This window comes from Astatotilapia calliptera, chromosome 17 (genome assembly GCF_964374335.1).
Source record: "Astatotilapia calliptera chromosome 17, fAstCal68.1, whole genome shotgun sequence".
Lineage (NCBI taxonomy): Eukaryota > Metazoa > Chordata > Actinopteri > Cichliformes > Cichlidae > Astatotilapia > Astatotilapia calliptera.
This window is the reverse complement of record NC_137438.1, coordinates 39,746,510-39,770,136: the sequence shown is the minus strand read 5'-3', so window position 1 is coordinate 39,770,136 and position 23,627 is coordinate 39,746,510. Positions and strand designations below refer to the sequence as shown.

Genomic DNA, 23,627 nt, shown 5'->3' with positions numbered 1-23,627 from the left:
AGTGTGTGAGTGTGTACAGCGCTATACAAATACAGGCCATTTACCATTTATTCATTCTGCCTTAAAAATGTAGAAACTTTGCTCACTGTTGACATTTATAGTTTGCTTACATTTATTTAATGTGTGAGAACCGCTGGGCTTGTTTTTATTGGCTGTCTTGCATAACCTGTGCTTTGGATCTTCCTTTGCTTAAATGGATAAATATGATTTAAGTGAATAATATGAACTATGAATATTCTGTTTCCTCTCTGCTTAAAATTCTCTTAAGTCCTTCTTTCAGTCTCACCTTAGAAGCAGTTTTTATGTCTTTACTTTTGTTTTATCGAGATTTAGTCTCAACTTTGACGGGACCATGTGAGAAATATCAAGATTTTACAGTTTCGATTATTGTTTGTACCTTTGGAAGCTTTGTGAATACTCGCACAGATGTCAGCACTTTAATCCTCGAGCACGTGTGGGGGGGACGTTGTGACTCCCAGTGCTAATTCGCTGTGGTTGGACAGCTTCTGTTTGTTTGTGTGCAACAATATAACTGTAAAGAAGGTTGTTTCTGATTTTAAGAAAATTAAAATGGCAGCTGCTCCAAATGTAGAAAAAACAGAAGATTTATCTTTTATTTTTTTGAAAATTCACATTTACTGTGATCATGTAAATAATTTATCATGTTTTTCTTTGACAAAGGCCAACAGTTACAAAATTTAAGACACACAAGACACAAAGCAGACAGTTTCCTTCTATTTGAATCAAAAGCAACATTTCTTGCTTTGAATCTCAGAAACATTCATCCTAACCTGAAGTCAAAAGTATAAAAAGTCTGTCCTACGAAATCAAATATGTTTGAAAAGAAAGAAAAGGGTGAGATCTGTGCCCTGTACAGCTGACTGAGGCCCTGTGAGGGTTTGTGAACACAGCAAATGCCAGAATTTAAATCCTCTAACGAACTAAACCTTTACAGTCACAGAGGATTTAACAGCTTCGTAGTGTTGATTGTTTACGCTGTGGCGTCACAGACGTCCACGTTAAACTACGAAGGACTCAAACGTTACAGTCGGTGCACTGGACAGTAACATGTTTCCAAGCTAAACTCTTTTGTGTGCATTCAGCAGACACAATAACACAACACAGTGTAATAAAGGACACGTAGAAGCTGTTTGTCAGCGACTCTCAGTCAGTTTTAGTGAGGAATGAAATCTCAGAGGTGCTACAGCACCGACACGTAGCAGCACAATCAATAGTGTCTGCAAATACTTTGTGGTGTTCAGCTTGGACATGTTCTCTGTTGCAGTGCTCGACATGCTTCGTTTCCTGCTGCAGTTACACCTCGCTGCATACATGCGATCGTGCTGTTCCTGTAAATGTAGGACTCAGTGATGACCTGCAGTCATTGCTAAGTTTAGCCGTGCACACTCGATTGAACATCATTTTCTTGATGTCTCAGAAGCAGCAAACTTACTTTCACTTCTTTCTGGATCCCCCCCCCCCCCCCCAAACCCCCATTAATGCATTTCTATTAAATACCAGAAGCAGCTGCTTTCATAGCTACACTGAGCTTCATGCATCAGTGAGAAGAAGAGAAGAGAGAAGAAAAAGGCCAATGGACGGAGGTTTTGTTTTTCATCAAAAAACATCTTCTCAATTAGTTATTTTGCGTATGGCATTGTGTTATTTTCACATGCTTACCTTTACAACAGGTAAGGTTTGCAATACTTATGAGGAATAAAAACAATGACTGACTATCCAGCTACACTTCATAAGGTTGAGTCTCAGCTGTTAATTACAGCTTGTGCTCAACCAGGAGCCACATGTTCTTGTCCCAGTTTATCATCTTTCCCACTTGGCAGCTGTTTTCATCGTTGCCTTCGTGGCTGTTTCCATTTGTGCTTCCCCGATCCAGGTACCGTCACTGTAACGCATCAGTTCAAGGCACAAACGCGTCCTCGCTGCTGTGTTTATTTGGAATCAGTGACCTCTGCAGAGTGTCCCGCCTCCAGCAGGACCAGTTAACTGGCTCACCATCAGGTTTAACAGCTTGCACCAGATGCACTGGGATGCTTGTGATGCACCGACTGGCCGACCACGATTCACCGTAACAACCAGTGTTTCAGCTCTGATGTGAACCTGCTGCCGCTTCATTGGGCTGGTTTAGCAGTCGCAGGCCGGGCCTTGCTGGGCTCAGCTATCGCCTGAGTGTTATCAGTTCGAGCTTTAGCGGTCTCTGGACGGGTTTTGGACTCTTTCTTTGGCGCTGGGAGGGTCAGCGGTTCCCAGAGGAAGAACTCGTGCAGGAGCGTATTAACAGGATCCGGACACTCCATCATGACCATGTGACTGCCGTCCTCCAAGACCTTCAGGAACGCCATTAGAAGTATCTGATAAAAATAAGGATAAGAATAAAGGTTAGACTCATCACCAGCTCAACACTTTCTGAATGATATTGTCAAATATTTCTGCAAATAACAAACTACAGTTCAAATGAATGAATCAGAGTCAAAGTGTGAATCCAAACAAAACCTTTTGGTCCTTTTTAGTGGGCGGAAAACAAGCACATTATGTGTGTAAGTTGACAGAAGGACACGATTTGGCATTTACATGAATTTCTGTGTCTCTTCTCATGAATCAGCCACTAAAGTTCAGCCGCTGCATCATCGTTTTAGCTGCTGTTTACCTGAGAATTTGTTAAAGCAGCTGATTTTTTTAAACATTCACTGGATGCTGTAAACTGACCTGATTTCATATTTCAGCTTGTTACGGTGAATTTGTTTGCAAACTGCTGCTCGTTTAGCAAAGCACTGATTCAGTTGTTTTTCTGGCCACCTGAGAATTATATTTCTATCTTTGCTTTGATTACCGACCCCTGAGGGAACGATCTGTTTCCTAAGCTAATTTCATCGCTGCGTGCAGAGCAGCTATTTTCATCAGAGAGAAGAACCAGGCTGAAAGATTATCAAATGTTCACCAGAGAGTTCAACTTGAAACACAAAGCAAGGTGATGATTCTTATCTTATATTACATAGCTTTGAAATTATGACGCTCTTCCACGTCTTTGTCCCGTCTTCCTCCAATCACCCCAGCTGGTTGCAGCAGATGGCCCCGCCCCTCCCTGAGCTGGTTCTGAGGTTTCTTCCTGTTAAAAAGGAGTTTTTCCTTCCTACTGTCACCATAGCACTTGCTCATTGGGGATCTTCTGATTGTTGTGGTTTTCGCTACCTTACAATATAAAGCACATTGAGGCACCTGTTGTTGTGCTTTGTTGCTGTATAAATAAAGCTGAACGTCTGTTTTAATGAAGTTTTTTAACTGGATTTTCTTCTTTCCAAACTGGGACACATTTCTTATCCTTTTCACCACAGAATGATGTTTTCAGTCCACAATCTGTTATTTATAATAATAATAGCTTCATTAGGAAGTGTGAGACCCCCCACTTACTTCTGCCATTCGTTGGTCCTCTTCAACAGGGACAAATTTGTCATGCATGCCATGCACCAGCAGGACGGGCACTGTCAGCTCAGCGTGGTAGACCTCGTCCCCCTCAGGCCAGTACTGCCCGCTCATCATGGCACGCAACACAAAAGACGACACATTGAAGGCATTGTTCTCTTTCAGCAACTGCTTCTCCCTGGCGCCCTGCCGAGCAAAGCCCGCCCTGCAGAGTAGACGACATTTATACCAAAGAAAAAATTATTATTTTAAACATTAATTTAACAGCAGATTAAACATAAGAAGAATTATCCTACATACATGATATTACACATACAATAAACAGGATTTGCTACTACAGACAGTTTTACTGTCTGCACGACTTTTATTTCTTTGTCAAACTCTCTTACTCACACTCTTTCTGCAAAATGTGTAAATACGATTGGTCTTAAATAAATATTGGCACTATGATGTAATATTGAAAAAGCAATGTATAACACTGCAAAATACCCAACTGTGTGCACATTTCATCTGACTGGACTCATTGCGTTTATGTTTAGGAGGCTACAAACCTGAACTTCAACTGTTTAGAGAAACAGAAAACAAACTGAGTCGTGCCTCCTTCCTTGGAGGATCTTTCAATTTCGCTGTCTTACTTGAGAAAGCACCAGGCGAGCAGCGGGGAGAGGCAGTGAAGCACACAGGTGGGCAGGTTGAAGATGGAGCAGAGGCTGGGCTCCAGAGCTGTGGGACCGCCGCCGTTGATCATCACCATCTTGTGAATTTGTTCTGGATATTCATGAGCCAGGAAGGTGCAGAACGACACACTAGACAAAAAGAACAACAGGCCGGTTACAGGACAGACTGAAAAAACCAGGTAATCATGCTGTGGTAGTCATCTTTGAAATCTACTGTTCAGAATTGGCCTTTTTTTATGTGTGAGTCCAAATATTGTGCCTCACTTTTTCACTTGCTCACATTTTCACAAGTCAGCACGTCTTTAAAGTCTGGATTAAATATAGTGTGTAAGAAACTGAGCAATAATTATCACAGTTAACAGCAATAACACTGATTTTAATGGCTATACAGGAAGTAAAAGGAAGTTAGTGTAGCATAAGACCCAGCTAAATAACAGACAGAATAAAATTTAGCATTATTTATATTCACTACACTCGAAAAAGTATTTATGCACAAAATGCCGACTTCAAGTCATTTGTTTGCAGGAAATTACAGGAATTTGATTACGTGTAAACTTTCCATGTAATTTTTGTTACATACAATGCAAAACACACTTATTAGAATCTGGTCAAAAGGAGTTCACTGGATGGGCATAGATTCAGTTTACAGGTTTATTCAGGAGGCAGAGCATACATACTAACTGAAGGCTGGCGGTTTGTGGGTGGTGCCAAATATCCTTGGGAAAGATTCTAAACCCAAGTTAGTCCCCAACCCCAACCAATCACAGCAGATGGCCCCGCCCCTCCCTGAGCCTGGTTCTCCTGGAGGTTTCTTCCTGTTAAAAGGGAGTTTTTCCTTCCCACTGTCACCAAAGTGCTGCTCATAGGGGGTCATATGATTGTTGGGTTTTTCTCTGTATCTATTATTGTACGATCTACCTTACAATATAAAGCACCTTGAGGCGACTGTTGTTGTGATTTGGTGCTATTTAAATAAAAATGAATTAAAGTTGCTCTCTGATGCATCCATCAGTGTAAATGTTAGTCAGAAAGCACATATGCATAGAAAAAATTGCTTGGATGAATCATGTAAGTTGTATAAAGCTACCTGAGTGCTGAGTAGAGTAGAAAAGCACTTTATAAGAACCAGTCTGTTTACCATTTATTCTGTTGTATTTTACTCAAAGTTATTGTTTCATGCTTATGAGGGCAAAGAATCATTTATTTAGTTAGACTAGAAAGTCCCTTTGAAATTAAATATATATGTTATTCACATACTAAATGTCTGTGCTGTATAATTTACATTTGTGGTTTTAATTATAGCTCTAATTATAGAAGTTTAACAGTTCTTCTTAACATATCTTTTGTTACTGTATAGCATGTCCCACTGTATGTTGCTACACCTTTTGTTTACTGGCAACTTTATTTTCCATAGCTTATTATGATGTGTCTAAAAAAACTATTTTTAGAATTAGTTTTGAACATTTTAAATTATTCATCCCTTGTGGTCTTTGAACCAGTGTATTTGTTTTTATTGTAGCTTAATTGGTGTTATTTTTGTACTTTTGATTGTTTTTAATGTATTTAATCATTTTTGTGTATCACTTTATAACTGCTGTGACTGTTAAAGTGCTTGAAGTTGGTTTGGTAAAATTCTTGTTTTATCTTCATGAAATCTAAATATGTTGAATTTTAATGAAACTGCAGAGTAAATTCTTATATTTCAGAACCTCCAGTAAGATCTCAGATCTTTGCCTGACAAATGACTGAAACAAAGAGGCGCTGAGGTTTCCTGAACACTTCTGGATGACCTCCGGACCGTGTTCTGTTTGAACGCTGTGATCTGGGACTCACCCGTAAGAGTGTCCTATGAGGATATTCCTCTTCCGAGCGTATCTCTTGAAGATGATTCTCATATCCTCAGCCAGCGCATAGAACGTATACGCTGCAGGAATCTGCGGTGCTGAGCTGGCTCCGTGTCCTGCCAGGTCCGGGGCAATCACTTCGTAGCCCAGCCGAGAAAAGAAGTCCAGCTGGCCTCCCCAGATATCCAGCGAACCTCCGACTCCGTGAATGAAGAACAACGTCACATCTGGATGTGTCCCTTTACAGGCTGATATCTTCCTTTCACAGTCAATCACCACAGTGCGCTTGGGCTTCCGCCTGCGCTTCCTGGGTTGCTGAGATTGGTCAGTCTGTCCAGCAGCAGAAGCCTCACCCACTGCTGCTGCTGTGTCGGATGCGCCGTTGTTTCCAGCCGTGAGAGAGTCTGATCTCGCCTCAGGAATGCTGACGGGCGGCGACGAATTACCACAGTCCGTCAGTTCTACCTCCATGGTGCTGTTGGGTTCTGTCTCTCCATTCTGGCAGCTTTTCAGCTCTGCACTCGCCCTGTCACCCAAGTTCTCAATGAACAGCTGTCCGTTACGGTAAACTGTGATTTTTCGTTTGCAGCTCACACTCCCACCAAGCCCGGTGGGCTCCTCCACCACCGGCCTGTCGGGGATGATATGCCGAACTCGCAGAATGCGGCCCGGTTTTACCTCCACAAACTCGTAGCCATCAGCAGGTTCTGAGGTTTCTACAGGAACCACAATATTGGTCGGCTTTGAGGTGAAGCAGCAGAGCAGACCTTCCAGAAAGCTGGTCAGCATGGCTGCCAGTCTGCAGGGAATATAGTCACATAAAAACACACATAAGAAACACGAGCGAAGAGGGTCATTGAAGAGATGCAGACAGGCAGCAATGTGAACCTTTATCATACAAGCAAGCTCTCTATTTAAGCCAGAATAAGAACACAAAACTATGGCAAAATGATTCTCTGCTCATGTCATTAGAAATTCGCTCAGGAAGATGAATATGAGGAGATGAAGGCACAGTACACATGCATACATGCATCAAGCACATGCATTTGGAGAAACAGCAGAGTTAAATGGCAAATATTAACTAAATATATGCTGCATGTCATTTAAGACTTCTCTACATCAACTGACTATCTGGGAAGCTTAAATGTACCATTCAGAGAAATAAACAAGTTCAGGTGCCTTTACAACCCGGCATCTGTTTACAACTTAAAGCCTTGCTGCTTTCTGTCAGACGTAACTGATCACCATCTTTACTCAGCACGGCCTTTCGTGGTATTAATAGACATGAACGGATGGTAATAGCTCCCTGAGTTAAAGCTGTCCACCATGTGATCGCTCTGCAGGAGCAACACGCAGCAGCGCTACTGGTTAAAACCACACAACAACCCATCGGTGATTAAAGGTGCTTTTTTTGAAGCGTTGCTCAGTGATTATTGAAGGATATTCATGAATAAAGAAAAGCCAGTGTTACTTTGGTGTAAATTAAGCTCATATAGACAGCACGCTCTTCTTCTTCTACTGTATATCATATTCTTCAATTCCAATACAACCACCTTTCTACTTCCTTGCTTCTTTTGAAACTTCTGCAACAATTTTGTAACTAAACAGCCCCCAAAAGGTGTCCCTGTACATTACACAGGTCCTCCTGCAGTATCAGTTGTTGGTTGATTATCTGCTATGGCAACAGCAGCCATGCAGGGTCTGCAAGCGTCTCTGCTGGCTGCATTATCCTACCTTCCTCCCTACTACAAAGGATTATACTCTCAGTCTCTCTGTTTAAGTCCACAGAGCACAATCTGTCTCTGGATAAAAACAGGAAACTATGGCACTGTGCAGAGACAGTTTTATACTGTTGCGTTTTTCTCTCAACTTTACATCAGCTCCTGTTTTCATGTGGGGATTATAAGCACAACGTAAAACAATATTCCTGCTTGGCCCTTTTAGTCCTTTCTGCTTATACTGGCACATCCACTCTCCAAATAACAGTGCGGTGCTGCCTGTACTGACAGGAAGAGGCTGAGAGCGGCATTTTCACATAAGTGAGGGTCGCCCATTCATCTCACAACAAAAGGCATCATTTTGATCAGGCAGAAGGAGTGACGCATTTTATTTCCTGTTCCATTTGTATAAAATACTGGCGAGGCTGGATCATAACCTGAACCAGCTTACAAGCATAAAAGATAAACATTTATCCATCTACCACGCCCCCTGTCACATAGTCCGATCCCCCCTCATCCCCCTCACCAGAATTTACATTTCAAATATTGTATAACAAGACAAAACTGCAAACTCATAACTAACTGAAGCCTTTGATTGAAATACCAAATAATGACACTCGTTCTCTCTTTCACACGTGGCATCACTTCTGCTATTGTTTGTATTAAGTGCACACATGAGTCTGTGACAGCAGACAGCCGATCCCTCAGCATGTTTGTGCTCTCTGCTCATGTTGCCTTCATATTGAATCATTTTTGGCTTTTTAAAGAACTTATTTTAGCATCGCACTCAACAACAAACAAATCCTCCCAAACATAAGAAGTCCCTTCAAATTGCATTATGTTTCTTCACGTCAATATACGGGCCGCAAGTGACGTGGGCCGCAAGTGGCCCCCGAGCCACGAATTTGACACCCCTGATGTAAATGAACTGAACACAAAGAAGGTCTTAACACAATCAGGACACATTCACATAGATGCAGAGTGGGAAGGACTCTTTTTTTTAACATATTGTAACACAAAGTCACACATGAAAGTACCTACATTCATCTAACACTATATTTTTTATGCAAAGTACAGCCAGGGTGTTACTATCTATTGATTGAACCATGATGAGCTTATGTTCACAGGCAGATATTCACAACATCCTCCCTGTGGCTGTGCCGTCCATTTAAATATCACCTGATTAAAGTCGTCCCTATTAGTGAGTTTGCTTCTTGCTAAAGTTCCTGCTCGGGCCCTGCGGTCAGAGACTGTGACTGGCTGTTATATAACATTGCATGCAGGTTAGACACAATCACAGTGGGACTGATGCCCAGAAAAACGAGTAGAGACTGTAATTCGGATTAAAAACAACTGCATTAGCTTCACTGTTGCTATAGTCTCACACTTGTTTATTTAATCAGTGTATTAGTTGTGCTGCACCATTAAAGATCCATTGCATTTGCTGACATGTTTGACACAACTAGAATCACATAGCAGGTGTGGACTGAAGCTTTGAAATGTGATATGTTAGTAAGTTATACATTTTTATAACCAGTTTGTTGTAACTACAAATTCATCAAAGTGACCATTAAGAAATAATTTAAGCAAAACAACAACGAAAATGCATCTCTAATGGTTTGGGTGGTGGTCTTCTTCTTCTACTACTACTACTAATAATAATAATAGGAGTCTTGTACCTGGTATTTAAAGCTGCTGGGCCCATCCATTCACTAAACACAATCAAAGCTCTTTGAATAGACTCACTGTCTGATGCATCAGGTGAAGCAAGTGCCAGAAGGTTTCTCTTTTCAGTGTACACTAGAATGTAACGTCAAATAAAAATCCTTTCCGTTATTTACACCGAATGACCCGTGCGTCTTCAATGACGGAGCTCACCTTTACATAGCAACCTTCGTCTTGCCTCCTGCAGAAATCCTTAAACTACTTTATAATCTGAATATTTACAGTCCGCAGAAAAAAATGGGATAAACACACTAATTAAATCAGAAGGCTTACCTTTCCCTGTTTCCCTTCAAATTCCGTCTAATTTTTCAGATTGTTTTCTCGTCAAGCATCGGGGAAGTAGGAGAACTATAATCTGTTGCGGTCAATCCAGTAATCTAATTTATCTGGATTTTGTTGCCCTGTCCACATGGCGGCCAGTATCGACCGACTGACAGCGCATCTCTTTGTGGGTCACAGGTAGATCCACATATCTGCGCGCTCCAGAAACTCCACGTCCACGCTGAAATATCTGCGCGTGCGCTCAGAAACCCACCGGAGCTCCGCGGATGTTTTTAATCCATCGATAGCTGATCGTCTTACAAACACCGTTGGCTCCCTGTTCTGTTAGTGGGAGTGAACACTTGTCCCCCGCTGCTATGTAAGGGGAGACCAGACAATTGGAGAGAAACCTGTTTGTCCGGCGGGAAAGGTGCCAGTGAAGTAAAACCGATTAACATTTAAATCAATTAAAAAAGCAAAGAAAAAGAAACGTAAAGAAGGGTGTGTGTCGGGGGGGGGGGGGGGGGGACAACAATACCTGCGGCTTTTCTAAAATAAAATAAAAAGTTAATATAAGCATAAATGTTTGAACAATTGACAATAAAAATCTTGTTGGTCGACATACATTTAAGGGCATGAAGTGTTCCTGCCTGTGTGTGTGTGTGTGTGTGTGTGTGTGTGTGTGTGTGTGTGTGTGTGTGTGTGTGTGTGTGTGTGAGAGAGAGAGAGAGAGAGAGAGAGAGAGGGGAGGGGGGAGGTGGCTTTTCATCCGAAACCCACTGGCACACTTTTAGAAAGCACTCAGTCCATTCTTCCTTGCCACCTTTCCTCACCGCTTCCTCTTTGTTTTTCTTGCATCTTGTCTGCTTCTCTCTCTCTCTCTCTCTGCCACACCCCTTTGTCTCTCTCTCTCTTCTTTTGTTGATCAGGAAAGCAAATTAGCTGAGCCACAGTTTCCCTTTAAATGTGGTCAATTTCTTAGACAGCCTTGCTTAACAAAACCATGAATTCTTTCACTCACTTCTAATAATACTTCCTTCACCTCACTTTTAAATAACTCTCTTTACTCACTTTTCGCGGATGACACCACAGTGGTTGGACTCATCTCAAGGGGGGATGAGTCGGACTACAGAGATGAGGTCAACAGACTGACTGAGTGGTGTTCAGTTAACAACCTCCAACTGAACACCACGAAAACTAAAGAACTTATCTTGGACTTCAGGAAGGGCAGAGCAGACCCGGCCCCACTTTACATTCACGGGAGCTGTGTGGAGAGGGTACACTCCATGAGGTTTCTGGGCGTGCAGATCTCTGATGACCTCTCCTGGACTACAAATACCACGGCGGTGGTAAAAAAAAAAGGCCCAGCAGCGTCTCCACTTTCTGAGAGTGCTCAGGAGGAACAACCTGGAGGAGAGGCTGCTGGTGACATTTTACAGAGCCACCATAGAGAGCATCCTAACGTACGGCATAACAACATGGTATGCAGGGTGCTCAGCTGCGGACAGGAAAGTACTGCAGAGGGTCATCAACACAGCCCAGAAGATCACTGGCTGCTCTCTGCCCAGCCTGGAAGTCACTGCAAACTCTCGGTACCTCAGCAGAGCTGGCAATATCATCAAGGACCACTCTCACCCCAGCAACCAACTGTTTGAACTATTACCGTCAGGCCGACGGTACAGGTCACATAAAACCAGGACAAACAGATTCAGGGATAGCTTCTTTCCCAGAGCTATCACCGTAGTAAATAAGCACAAAAACAACTGAACCTATTCCATACCGTCACTGTCATTATATTATGCTGCTATTCATACTGTCATCATATTAATGCTGCTATCCTGTATATATTGTACATACTATTGTTTGAGTACTTACGATTGTTTTTTTTGTACTTTTTATATTTTACATTTATATTTATTATTGAAACTTGCACCAAGGGAGTGGCACTCCAATTTCGTTGTACTCTGTACAATGACAATAAAGGCTATTCTATTCTATTCTATTCTATTCTATTCTATTCTCACCAAGCATTTTGCAAGCTAGATTTTACACTGGTTAACTTGAAAGGTCAAATTCTGAAAGTGTCTTGGTTTGAATATCAATGACAGGGGCGATCGTGGCTCAAGAGTTGGCAGTTTGTCTTGTAATCGGAAGGCTGCCGGTTCGAGCCCCGGGCAGTCTCGGTCGTTGTGTCCTTGGGCAAGACGCTTCACCCGCAACGGTGCCCTCTGACCACCACCTGTAGGCAACCTACTGGTGGTGGTCAGAGGGCCCGGGGACGCCAGTGTCCGGCAGCCTCGCCTCTGTCAGTGCGCCCCAGGGTGGCTGTGGCTACAATGTAGCTGCCATCACCAGTGTGTGAATGTGTGGATGACTGAATGTAGTGTAAAGCGCTTTGGGGTCCTTAGGGACAAAGTAAAGCACTATACAAATTAGGGCTGCCACGATTAGTCGACTATCAAAATCGTCCACGACTGATTTAATAGTCGACGCGTCGTTTGAAGCTTTGTAAGATCCCAAAAGACGCAGGAATAAGTAGCAGGATTTAAGAGTGTAATAACGGACTGAAACAGAAGATGGCAGCACTGCATGTACAAGGATGCCAGCTGCCGTTAAACACCAAAGAAGAAGTAGCTCTGTCCCAGAATTCATAGCGCGGCCCAGCTATGAATGCCGCCATTCCAACAATGGCGGCAGCTACTTAGTTTTAATATTACTCTTATTGTTCTTTCTGGGTCACAAAATAAACGTTTAACATATTTTCAGGCGAGAATGTAGCTGTGTAAACCTCAAATATCTGCTCAGTTTATCAAGACACCGCATATTTTCAAAAGCGCTCCGACGTTTTCGGAGACGTCTGTTACCCACTAGCTCGATAGCTAGCCGGGGGCTAGGCTCACTAGAGCCGGTGAGAACACCGGACTCCCAGCAAATCGTTTTCAAACCCACCGCCGTCTTTCACTACTCAGGTTAAAAATGATATATAAGTCACTAAGATAACTTAAAATGTTTGTCATGGTCCTGGGCCATGTTGGCCCAGTGTTCTTAGTGTTCTTTTATGTTTGTATTTTGTTCCTTGCTTAGGCCATGTTTTCTGAGTTGCCCTGTTGTGTTGTTCCCTAAGTGTTTTCCCTTCATGGCTTTTACCCCCTGTGTGCCCCTCTGTGTATCTGTGAGCCCTCGTCTCTCCTTATGTTTTATTCCATGTTTCCCCTGCCCATTATGTCTAAGTTCTCCCCGTGCTCTCTCTTCCCCCTGTGTGCCCTCTATGTATTTATGAGCCCTCGTCTCCCTTTGTGGTTGTTTCATGTTTTCCCAGCCCGTTATGTCTGTGTTTTCCCCGTGCTCTCTCTCTCCTCCTGTCTGAACCTCTGTGCACTTCCTGTTTACTTTGTGACTCTCACGCCCGTACATGTCATGTTCAGTTCACCCCGCCCTGTCTCGTTATGATTATCAGTGTCACCTGTGTTCCCCGTGTGTTCCCACTTTCCTCGTTAACCCTCTGTGTATTTCTGTCTGCGTCTCCCTCTGTTCAGCGTGATGTCGTCCCTCATGCTGCGTGGATTTCCCTGTGTCTCTCCCTCCGAGTGTTAGTTTACTTTTCCCAGTTTAGTTTTGTATTTCCTATGTTCTGCCTCTTCAGCAATAAAGCTGCCTTTGAGTTCATTCCCGTTTGTGTGAGTTTTGCATTTTGGGTCCTCCTCCTGCCTGCCACACAGCCGAGCCTTGACAATGTTATTGTTTGGCTTTTTTCAGTGTTTTATTTGTTCCTGAGTAAATCGGTTTGTCTGAGATTAAAGTTATAGTTTTTACACAGCTGAATAAACATCAAGCAGACAGCTGATTATCAGAAGTGTGAGATGCTCCAGAATTTACTCCGGTGTCCTGTTATATTTTAGATAGCAAGGAGTTTATTAAACTTCACCGAAACAATCTGCAAATTTCATTAAAATTTAATAAACTATCATCTTGTCTTTATTTTTAGTTAGCACAGACCTTAAACACTTAAAGCTGTAAGCTAATGATAGTTATATAAGAGCAGATGCTGCTGGTGCAATAAGCTGTACTTTTTACGTCCAATGGATGATGATCTGATTAATCGGTAGTCGTTTGTGGCAGCCCTAATACAAATACAGGGCATTTTACCATTTCAGATGACCCCTCCAGTTAATGAGAAGTCATAAGCACAGAACATTCAGTTCAGTTAAATTCAATTCAGACTCATTTATACAGTCATCCTTCAAGACAACAATAATCTAAAAGAGCTTAAATACGTTAGTTTGTGAATCTGAATACTCTCTCCATCTACTTAGCATTTATCCTCCAGCATCATAAGGCCCCGTGGCTGCTGTTGCTATGTAACTAAGCCACTCAGCCAGTTATAATTTAAGTGTCCCTGTTATCCAGAAGCCCCATTTAAATCCAGATATTTTGCTTTTTTGTTTGTTTGTTTTTTGCACAAATCTTCTTAAGTTACAGTGAAAACAGATGTCATACACAAATAATATTCTCCCCATCTTAGCATTTTTTTATGTTTGATTTTATTTTTAATTTATTTTATTTTTTTGTCCTTTTACATCATACAGAGCTGCTGTGTAAGTTGCCATGGCTGTTGTTGCTATGTAACTACTTGTAAGGAGTCCAAGGAGGCAGGTGACAGCGAGGTGGGAGAACATACAGAAACCAAAACCCAGCAATCCACGAGAAACCGGAAGGACTGGCAAATCCACTCATGCACGGTTATAATTTACATCTCCTTTTCAATTCAATTCAATTCAATTCAATTCAATTTTATTTATGTAGCGCCAAATCACAACAAAAGTCGCCTCAAGGCGCTTCATAGATTCAGAGAAAAACCCAACAATCATATGACCCCCTATGAGCAAGCACTTTGGCGACAGTGGGAAGGAAAAACTCCCTTTTAACAGGAAGAAACCTCCGGCAGAACCAGGCTCAGGGAGGGGCGGGGCCATCTGCTGCGACCGGTTGGGGTGAGAGAAGGAAGACAGGATAAAGACATGCTGTGGAAGAGAGACAGAGGTTAATAACAGATATGATTCAATGCAGAGAGGTCTGTTAACACATAGTGAGTGAGAAAGGTGACTGGAAAGGAAAAACTCAATGCATCATGGGAATCCCCCGGCAGCCTACACCTATTGCAGCATAACTAAGGGAGGATTCAGGGTCACCTGGTCCAGCCCTAACTATATGCTTTAGCAAAAAGGAAAGTTTGAAGCCTAATCTTGAAAGTAGAGATAGTGTCTGTCTCCTGAATCCAAACTGGAAGCTGGTTCCACAGAAGAGGGGCCTGAAAACTGAAGGCTCTGCCTCCCATTCTACTTTTAAATACTCTAGGAACAACAAGTAGGCCTGCAGAGCGAGAGCGAAGTGCTCTAATAGGCTGATATGGTACTACAAGGTCATTAAGATAAGATGGGGCCTGATTATTTAAGAGCTTGTATGTGAGGAGCAGGATTTTGAATTCAATTCTGCATTTAACAGGAAGCCAATGAAGGGAAGCCGAAACAGGAGAAATCTGCTCTCTCTTTCTAGTCCCTGTCAGGACTCTTGCTGCAGCATTTTGGATTAGCTGAAGGCTTTTCAGGGAGTTTTTAGGACTTCCTGATAATAATGAATTACAGTCGTCCAGCCTGGAAGTAATAAATGCATGAACTAGTTTTTCAGCGTCACTCTGAGACAGGATATTTCTAACTTTAGAGATGTTGCACACATGGAAGAAAGCAGTCTTACATATTTGTTTAATATGTGCGTTGAAGGGCATGTCCTGGTCAAAAATGACTCTAAGGTTCCTCACAGTGTTACTGGAGGCCAAGGTAATGCCATCCAGGGTAAGAATCTGCTTAGATACCATATTTCTAAGCTTTTCAGGGCCGAGTACAATAACCTCAGTTTGATCTGAATTAAGAAGCAGAAAGTTAGCGGCCATCCAGGTCTTTATGTCTTTAAGACATTCCTGCAGTTTAACTCATTGGTGTGTGTTATCTGGCTTCATGGACAGATAGAGCTGGGTGTCATCTGCATAGCAGTGTAAATGTATGCTATGTCTTCTAATGATACTGCCTAAGGGAAGCATGTATAATGTAAACAGAATTGGTCCTAGCACTGAACCCTGTGGAACTCCATAATTAACCTCAGTGTGTGAAGAGGACTCTCCATTTACATGCACAAACTGGAGTCTATTAGATAGATATGATACAAACCACTGCAGTGCAGTACCTGTAATACCTACAGCATGTTCTAATCGCTCTAATAGGATATTATGGTCGACAGTATCGAACGCTGCACTGAGGTCTAGCAGGACAAGCACAGAGATGAGTCCACTGTCAGAGGCCATAAGAAGATCATTTGTAACCTTCACTAAAGCTGTTTCTGTGCTGTGCTGAGCTCTGAAACCTGACTGAAACTCTTCAAATAAACCTCTGCAGATGATTTGTTAGCTGTTTGACAACTACTCTTTCAAGGATGTTTGATAACCTAATTTCCCACGGGATTAATAAAGTATTCTGATTCTGATTCTGATATGAAAGTGTAATGGGGAAGGCTTTAGGACCCAGGGGACCCAATGGAGGGTATAAAAGAGGAAGTAGCAGCAGGTGTTCTTGATTTCCACTGACAAGCGGCTGTGAACAATGGTTGTGTGAGTAGGTGAAGAGCCTGAGAAGTTTTAATTGTCTGCTACACAAACTGTTGTTTTAAACCTCTACAGCAGAGGTTCGAGAAGTGATTTTAGAAGATAAGCCAAGATAAGCCAGGTGTGCAGCAAACACAGTTGTCTGCTGCAGGGCAGGCTGCACATGTGAATTTGTCACTGTTTTTTCCTCCTTTTTGTTGCATTTTTGGTTTTAGTAGGGTCACCTTTTAAAACTGTTTTTTATGCCGGGTTTGTTTTTATTTCTACTGGGCTGGTGCAATATTAGTTGGGCAATGTGCAATCCCTGAGCTGGGCTCTTACCTTAGGGGAAGTAGGTCTTTTTAGAGGTGCTCCGTGTGGATTTGCAGTGAATAAGTTTTATTAAGAGTGATTTTAGTGCCACCGATTATTGCCTGAACTAAAACACTTAGTGCATGCGATAAGTGTTCTGTTGGGCTCGTATTTATTTGGGGTGGATTTGTTTCTTTTAAAGCAACGAGCATCTGGGACCACCGGGGTAAAGCAAGCCCTCAGGTGATGGCTGCATTGCTGGCAGGTTGCACCAAGACTATCTTGTGGTCGTTAGTGACCTTTCCCATTTCGATGTTTTAGGCCTTTTGCAAACCCTTTGTGTTCTTTTAAAATAATAAATTTTAACATATCTGACTGATATTGACCCTCTTGTCCCGTTTATTCTGGGCTCGTTCCTGTGAGAGCTTTGGGCCTGAAAGTTTGCACAAGTAGTATAGAGGCCCTTAGCGGTTATTCGGTGGCTTTTACTCGCTACAAAAGGAAGGTTGGAGATTGGCCTATAATTAGCTAAGACTGCTGGGTCTAGAGATGCTTTTTGAGTAAAGGTTTAACTACAGCCAGCTTGAAGGCCTGTGGTACATAGCTGATCATTAGAGATAGGTTGATCATATTTAAGATTGAAGCATTAATTAATGGCAGGACTTCTTTGAGCAGTTTTGTAGGAATGGGGTCTAAAAGACACGTTGATGGTTTGGAGGAAGTAATTATTGAAGTTAACTCAGAAAGATCAATTGGAGAAAAAGAGTCTAACTTAACATCAATGGTACTAAGAGTAGCTGTAGATAATATTACATCTGTGGGATGATTATTGGTCATTTTTTCTATAATGATAAAAATTTTATTTGTGAAGAAGTTCATGAAGTCATTACTAGTTAACGTTAAAGGGATGGTTGGCTCAACAGAGCTCTGACTGTTTGTCAGCCTGGCTACAGAGCTGAAGAGAAACCTGGGGTTGTTCTTATTTTCTTCAATCAGTGATGAATAGTACGATGTTCTGGCTTTGCGGAGGGCTTTCTTATAAAGCAACAAACTATTTCTCCAGGCTAAATGATGATCCTCTAAATTTGTGACACGCCATTTCCTCTCCAGATTACGAGTCATCTGCTTTAGGCTACGTGTTTGAGAATTATACCACGGAGTCAGGTACTTCTGATTAGAGACCTTAGTTTTCACAGGAGCTACAGTATCCAGAGTCGTACGTAGTGAGGAGGTAAAATTATTAACAAGATGATCGACCTCTGTTGGAGTAGCGTTCAGGTAGCTGCTCTGCTCTGTGTTGGTACAGGGCATTGAAGATGATAACAGTGGGTGGATTATATTCTTAAACTTAGTTACAGCGCTTTCAGAAAGACATCTACTGTGATAAAGTCTACTCTCCACCGCTGTGTAATCAATTATTGTAAATGTAAATGTTATCAGGAAATGATCAGACAGGAGAGGGTTTTCAGGAAACACTGTTAAATGTTCAGTTTCTATGCCATATGTTAAAACAAGATCTAGAGTGTGATTAAAGTGGTGGGTGGGTTCTTTTACATTTTGACAGAAACCAATTGAGTCTAATAACAGATTAAATGCCATGTTGAGGCTGTCGTTTTTAGCATCTACATGGATGTTAAAATCACCCACAATAATTATTTTATCTGAGCTCAGAACTAAATTAGATATAAAGTCTGAGAAATCAGACAGAAACTCTGTGTAAGGCCCAGGTGGACGATAGATGATAACAAGTAAGACTGGTTTCTGAGTTTTACAGCTGGGGTGGACGAGGCTAAGCATCAGGCTTTCAAATGAATTAAAAGTCTTTCTGGGTCTTTGGTTGATTAATAGGCTGGTGTGAAAAATTGCTGCCACACCTCCCCCTCGGCCTGTGCTTCGAGATTTCTGGTAGTTAGAATGACTCGGAGGTGTTGATTCATTTAAACTAACATAATCATCCTGCTGCAACCAGGTTTCTGTAAGACAGAGTAAATCGATTTGTTGATCAATTATTAAGTCATGTACTAACAGAGACTTGGAGGAGAGAGACCTAATGTTTAATAATCCACATTTCACTGTTTTACTCTTTGGTTCAGATGTGGATACTGTATTGTTCTTTCTTTGTAATTGTTTATGTTTAAGTTGTTTGTTGCTGGTTTTTAGTTTGTTTTTTGTCTGTTTGGGAGCTGACACAGTCTCTATGGAGATGGGTTTTTGGGGGGGTAGCAGGAGGAGAGAAGCTGCAGAGAGGCGTGTAAGACTGCAACTCTGCTTCCTGGTCCCAACTCTGGATAGTCATATTTTGGGGGGTTTAATAAATTTGTCCATATTTCTAGAAATGAGAGCTGCTCCATCCAAAGTGGGATGGATGCCGTCTCTCCTAACAAGACCAGGTTTCCTCCTTTAAAGTCTATGATGTTACGCAAGAGCACTGTTTAAAATAAAGAGCACAGTACTGTGACTCTTCAACTGTGCTTCTTAAGCCCTTACCATCATGTGATTTAAATCTCATCTCCTGGACAAAGTAAATACTCCTGCCCTCTTTACTCATATGGATTCCTGTTTGATTGAATCCATTCTGACTTTCTCTTTTGTGTGCAGGTACAAGTCAGTGAACCTAAGAAGCAGACTAAGAGACTGCGAGTATAGTCAGAGTGTGCAGCAAAATGGCCTTCGTCACCTGTATAAGGCTAGAGGGCCCAGTTTATTCTGGCTGATCCTAACAACACCTTATTAGAAGAGTCTGGGTGTAGACACAGTATACTGACATGCAGTCTTTAAAATAATTCATTATATTCTTAATGTTAATGTTGCTCAGTCCTGTATATTTATTATCTGTTTATTGCATTTGCTTGACTGTTGTGTGATTTTGTATGACAAGAATAAAGATATTGTGGATCTTTGATTTCAGTGATTGCTGTGCACCCATCATAAATTAGATATTTCTTATGATACAAAGATAAATTTTCCGCTACACTCAGATCTGAAAGGATTTAAAATACCAAAAACACCTGAATGACTTTGTGTTATGAAAACCCTTTTTTATCCCTAGTTTTCAATTTCTCACCTTTCAATCTGAAGTTTTCAACTTGGTGTAAACTTACAACAAAAGTCAAAAGAATTAAATAGTCCTTCAGTTTCCTGAAGCCTTTACTGCAGACACTAATAAACATTGGCGCGTGCAGGAGATACGTGCGCCCACATGATGACATCAATCTTGGACTCTAGCTCGGATCAATAGTGGCTGATGGTTTTCATAATGAAACTCAATGAGTGAGAGCAGATTGCCTGGTCAATGGTTTAGGGAGGGGCTAAATTGTGTTGTTTTTAACAATTGGTTGTCCGGTCAAGCTACTACCAGGTGGGGGTAAGAATAAGCCAATAGGCGCTACTTGGGGCGTGGCCTAGAAAAGCGTCGGTGCCATCATGCTAGCTGAAGAAGTCCTGTGTAAGTAGCTTTGCGAACTCGTGTACTGAGCGTTTTGGTGTCTTGGCTTTTTTATGCGCGTAGTGTCATTTTTTCCACAGTCACTGGGAAGTAAAATGGAAACAGCAACTTGTGTTTGAGGACGGTGATTTTTGCTTTCGAAAAGGACGTAGGACAGCGGTCTCGGTTTCCTAGCCTGTAAGCTAGCGCGGCCATCACGACCAGAACAACACACACCAAGTCCACAAGTCGGCGTTTGGCAGTTGGACGTTTCTGCCACCATCATGGAGAAGGTAGTTCGCATACCCCATGTTTATTACTGTGGTTTAAGCTGTATAGCTGGTGTTATAAGGCATACAGTAATTGTAAGCCAGCTAACTGATTCTACCGGCTAGCTGCTAGCCACACCTGCTCCTCCTGTTGGTATTCAAGGCCAAGCCGGCATCGATTTGTGCTCTGAGCTGCTCAGCTCTATCCTGCCCATTTGAAACCTCTTGATGGACACTGTGCGATATTGCATCCACTTTGAAGGTTAATGGCGACGTCGAAGGGCGGCAGGTTTGTTGTCGTGAAAGATGAGGTAACGCCCTGAATGCTGTATCCAGTCATCTGCAGGGACCTGTCACCTGCTCAGCAGCATCTGCATTAAGAGGAGCACACCTACGCTCATGTCGGTGGTGATGACTTACACTGTTGCTGTCAGCCGACACGAGTAAACTACAGCAGTCTGACTGCTGAAAGTCAGATGATTTCAGACTTGCGATCTTTGGATGTATGAAGTTGAAGATGAAAGACAAATGAAATGAGAGCTGCAGAGTCTAACGGTCACCTCACCTTCTTTCCACAGGCTGATTTCTTGAAAGGACTTCCTGTCTACAACAAGAGCAACTTCAGCAGGTTTCATGCAGATTCAGTTTGTAAAGCATCTGTAAGTAGCCTTTAAAATCACTTGATGCAGTTCTTTAAAGGTTTGTTCATGTCTAGAAGGCACAGCTCTAATTCACAGCCTCTTTCTGATCTCTCGTATAGAACCGCAGGCCCTCCGTGTACCTACCAACACGCGAATACCCCTCTGAACAGAGTAAGTACAGTTGAAACTGTAAAACTGCTGTGGTGATGTTTTCAAATGCTTACTAACTGTGGCTAAACTAGCACCCTGTGTAATGTGTTTTGTATGTAAAACATCTTGCCTGTGTTTGTTTACAGTCATTGTTACAGAAAAAACCAACATTCTCCTGCGTTACCTCCACCAGCAGTGGGACAAAAAGGTGAGCGTGTGCAGTTCTTTCATTTCTCTCATTTGGCAGAGACCACATCCTCAACTAGGGTTAGGGCTAAGAGTTGACAGTATTTCTTGAAAGAGAATGGCAGATGAAATAAAGATTTAGATTTTAAACTGCAGTTTGGGGAAGGCCTCAGTAAAGAGTGGCAACAGGTACTAATGCAAGAACCTCAATAAATGCTGTGTATAATGTAGGAAGGGAAATATATTGATGGAATTGGCAGGGCCGAGTATGAGCTGCGGTCCCACTCCTGAAATTCAAAAGTCTTTGTAAGGAGTCTTTATTATGTCTCAAATAATCACGTGCTATGAAGCAACTGTTCATCTGTGCTTCTGTCACTGACGTGTTGAAAGAGAGCGAGGCTGTGATTTTGCTGATTCCTGTGTAATCCTGTGTCAAACAGAATGCAGCAAAGAAAAGGGAACAGGAACAAGCTGAGGGTGACAGCCCGGCGCCCCCGAGGAAGATCGCCAGGACAGATAGCCAAGAGATGAACGAGGACTCATAAGTGCGCGTCGTGTGTGTGTGTGTGTGTGTGTGTGTGGGTGGGTATACATGTGTGTTTGCATCAATAGGGTATAGCCAATATAAGCAAAACCATAGGATAATCCCTCCTGCATGCAGACTTCCTGGTTTTTCCTGGACTAGAGCAGGATGTCTTTCCTGGCATGAAGTTAAGTCACTCCAGAGAGAATTGCGGGAAATTCCCACTCACAAAGCCGCCATTTACAGTGTATGAAAATAACGTTGGTAGAAATGATCTCAAGTCGTGGAGGCGAAATCATTACTGGTGTTTTGATTGTGTTGGCTCTTCCCCATGTGGGCCAGTACACATGTATATGTTTGTGTGCATGCTGAGCTGTGAGTGCGGACTGCGAGTGGATGGTAGGATTAAGATGAGACGGACTGGACAGAAAATGTCAGACACTACTCTTAAAAATGTAACTGGTACAAGACTCGTGTAGCCTCTCTGTCGTCCGGACAGTCTGTTCTGATTTGTGAGTATTTTGTTACTGTTTTAATTTTATTTTATGATGTTTTTGTTGTTGTTTGTAAATGGCAATGAGCTTCCTGCCAGCCACAGTGCCCACCATCTCAGTTTCACTGCCCACTCTGCAACCACACGGGGGCATTGCGACTTCTTTTCCACACTGTTTGAATCGACAGAACCAAGAATGCACTGTGAAGAACAGCACAAAGTAGAAGCGACTCTTCCGGACCCCCACCTTTTTAAACGTGTGGCTTCTTTTGTTTGTTTTATGGTGAATATATTAATATCTGTGTTCTATCCTGGGACTCGTGCTTGTAGGATTAATGTTGTGTCGGCGTGGCTGAGAAGCAGCGTCACGTCTAGCACCTCCCTCTGGCTGATCGAGGCGAGTAAGAAGGGGATTCTCTCTCTTTAAGTTTTAGCAGATCTTTCACCGAAAGATGTGAAGAAAAAGAAAGAGCTGTTACGTCTTAATAGGAAAATACAGAAATGTGAGATTTCATTTTTAGTCGCGCAACTTTGGCAACAGCACAGACACTAAAGAGAAATGTCTATAGTAACGTGTGGGAAAGGGAAAAGAATGCATAACGTGTGTAAATAGTTACAGTAGCTTATCCGATTTAGTATCTGTGTGTCTGCCTTTTTGTAAAAGACTACAGAATAAAGTAGAGAAGAGCCCCAGTGTCCAGTGGATGTTATCTTGCCTTGCATGTTACTGTTTCAGTGGCTGGATGTTATAATCCTGGACCAGAAATAAAGTGTTTGGGGGGGGGTTTTTGTGTGGAAGGTATTAGCCGAGAGGCCTTAAGACTCGGATCCAGCTCAGGGCCCGGGTCAGCGTTACTGCTCGTCTCATCTTTGTGACAGCTCCGGATGGTTTTTATTTTATTTTTCTCCCTTCTCGATGGAGAGCTGGCTGCTGTGAGCGTTTAGAGTATTATACTTTCAGCCATAGAATGCACAATAAGCATGCACAGCAAAGTGCAGCTGCCATCCTGCCTTGTTCCTTGTATGAGATTCAGTTTGTATTGGTGTCCATGCACCCAAAAAAAAGCTTTTCTTTTTCTGTCCTTTAAAAAAATCGTTCTTATCACTCCCCGGCTGAGTCACGACGTAACCTCCTCTTTCCTGTTTTGTGGGTCGACGGTGCGGTCAGTCATCTTCATATCTACACTGTAAATACCCCGTCTTGTTATTTCAAGTATAAAAACCTCATTATGCTTCTGCTCAGACTGTTCTACACCACCCGAAGCCTTGCCCCACATGTGTTAGATCAGATGTTCTTTTTAGCTTTGCTGAAATAAAACTGGATTAAAACACTTT

At 42.3% G+C, this 23,627-nt stretch overlaps 2 protein-coding genes across 2 annotated transcripts; one reads left to right on the top strand and one right to left on the bottom strand.

Annotated features, from left to right (window-relative positions):
• Window positions 1–589: 589 nt before the first annotated feature.
• Window positions 590–9,938, bottom strand: abhd8b (abhydrolase domain containing 8b). The gene is made up of 5 exons (XM_026146056.2): window positions 9,676–9,938; window positions 5,949–6,758; window positions 4,074–4,244; window positions 3,427–3,643; window positions 590–2,369 (listed from the first exon to the last, which is right to left on the bottom strand). Exons 2-5 carry the CDS (start codon window positions 6,746–6,748, stop codon window positions 2,130–2,132), a joined length of 1,428 nt encoding a protein of 475 aa, XP_026001841.2. The 5' UTR covers window positions 6,749–6,758; window positions 9,676–9,938; the 3' UTR covers window positions 590–2,129.
• A 9,969-nt stretch (window positions 9,939–19,907) lies between these two features.
• On the top strand, window positions 19,908–23,623 carry dda1 (DET1 and DDB1 associated 1). Its single transcript, XM_026146453.2, has 6 exons — window positions 19,908–20,051; window positions 20,132–20,323; window positions 20,878–20,958; window positions 21,060–21,111; window positions 21,237–21,298; window positions 21,717–23,623. Exons 2-6 carry the CDS (start codon window positions 20,315–20,317, stop codon window positions 21,819–21,821), a joined length of 309 nt encoding a protein of 102 aa, XP_026002238.1. The 5' UTR covers window positions 19,908–20,051; window positions 20,132–20,314; the 3' UTR covers window positions 21,822–23,623.
• The last annotated feature ends 4 nt before the right edge of the window (window positions 23,624–23,627 follow it).

What these genes read in the sequence shown, in the direction of transcription:
- dda1 (XM_026146453.2), top strand. An exon ending in CGAATACCCCTCTGAACAGA is followed by an intron (nt 21,112 to 21,236) that starts GTAAGTACAGTT and finishes GTTTGTTTACAG; the next exon opens with TCATTGTTACAGAAAAAACC. An exon ending in ACCAGCAGTGGGACAAAAAG is followed by an intron (nt 21,299 to 21,716) that starts GTGAGCGTGTGC and finishes TGTGTCAAACAG; the next exon opens with AATGCAGCAAAGAAAAGGGA.
- abhd8b (XM_026146056.2), bottom strand. Translation starts at nt 6,748, where the DNA reads ATGCTGACCAGCTTTCTGGAAGGTCTGCTCTGCTGCTTCACCTCAAAG. An exon ending in CTCATAGGACACTCTTACGG is followed by an intron (nt 4,245 to 5,948) that starts GTGAGTCCCAGA and finishes CTTTTTGTCTAG; the next exon opens with TGTGTCGTTCTGCACCTTCC. An exon ending in AGGACCAACGAATGGCAGAA is followed by an intron (nt 2,370 to 3,426) that starts GTAAGTGGGGGG and finishes TATTTTTATCAG; the next exon opens with ATACTTCTAATGGCGTTCCT.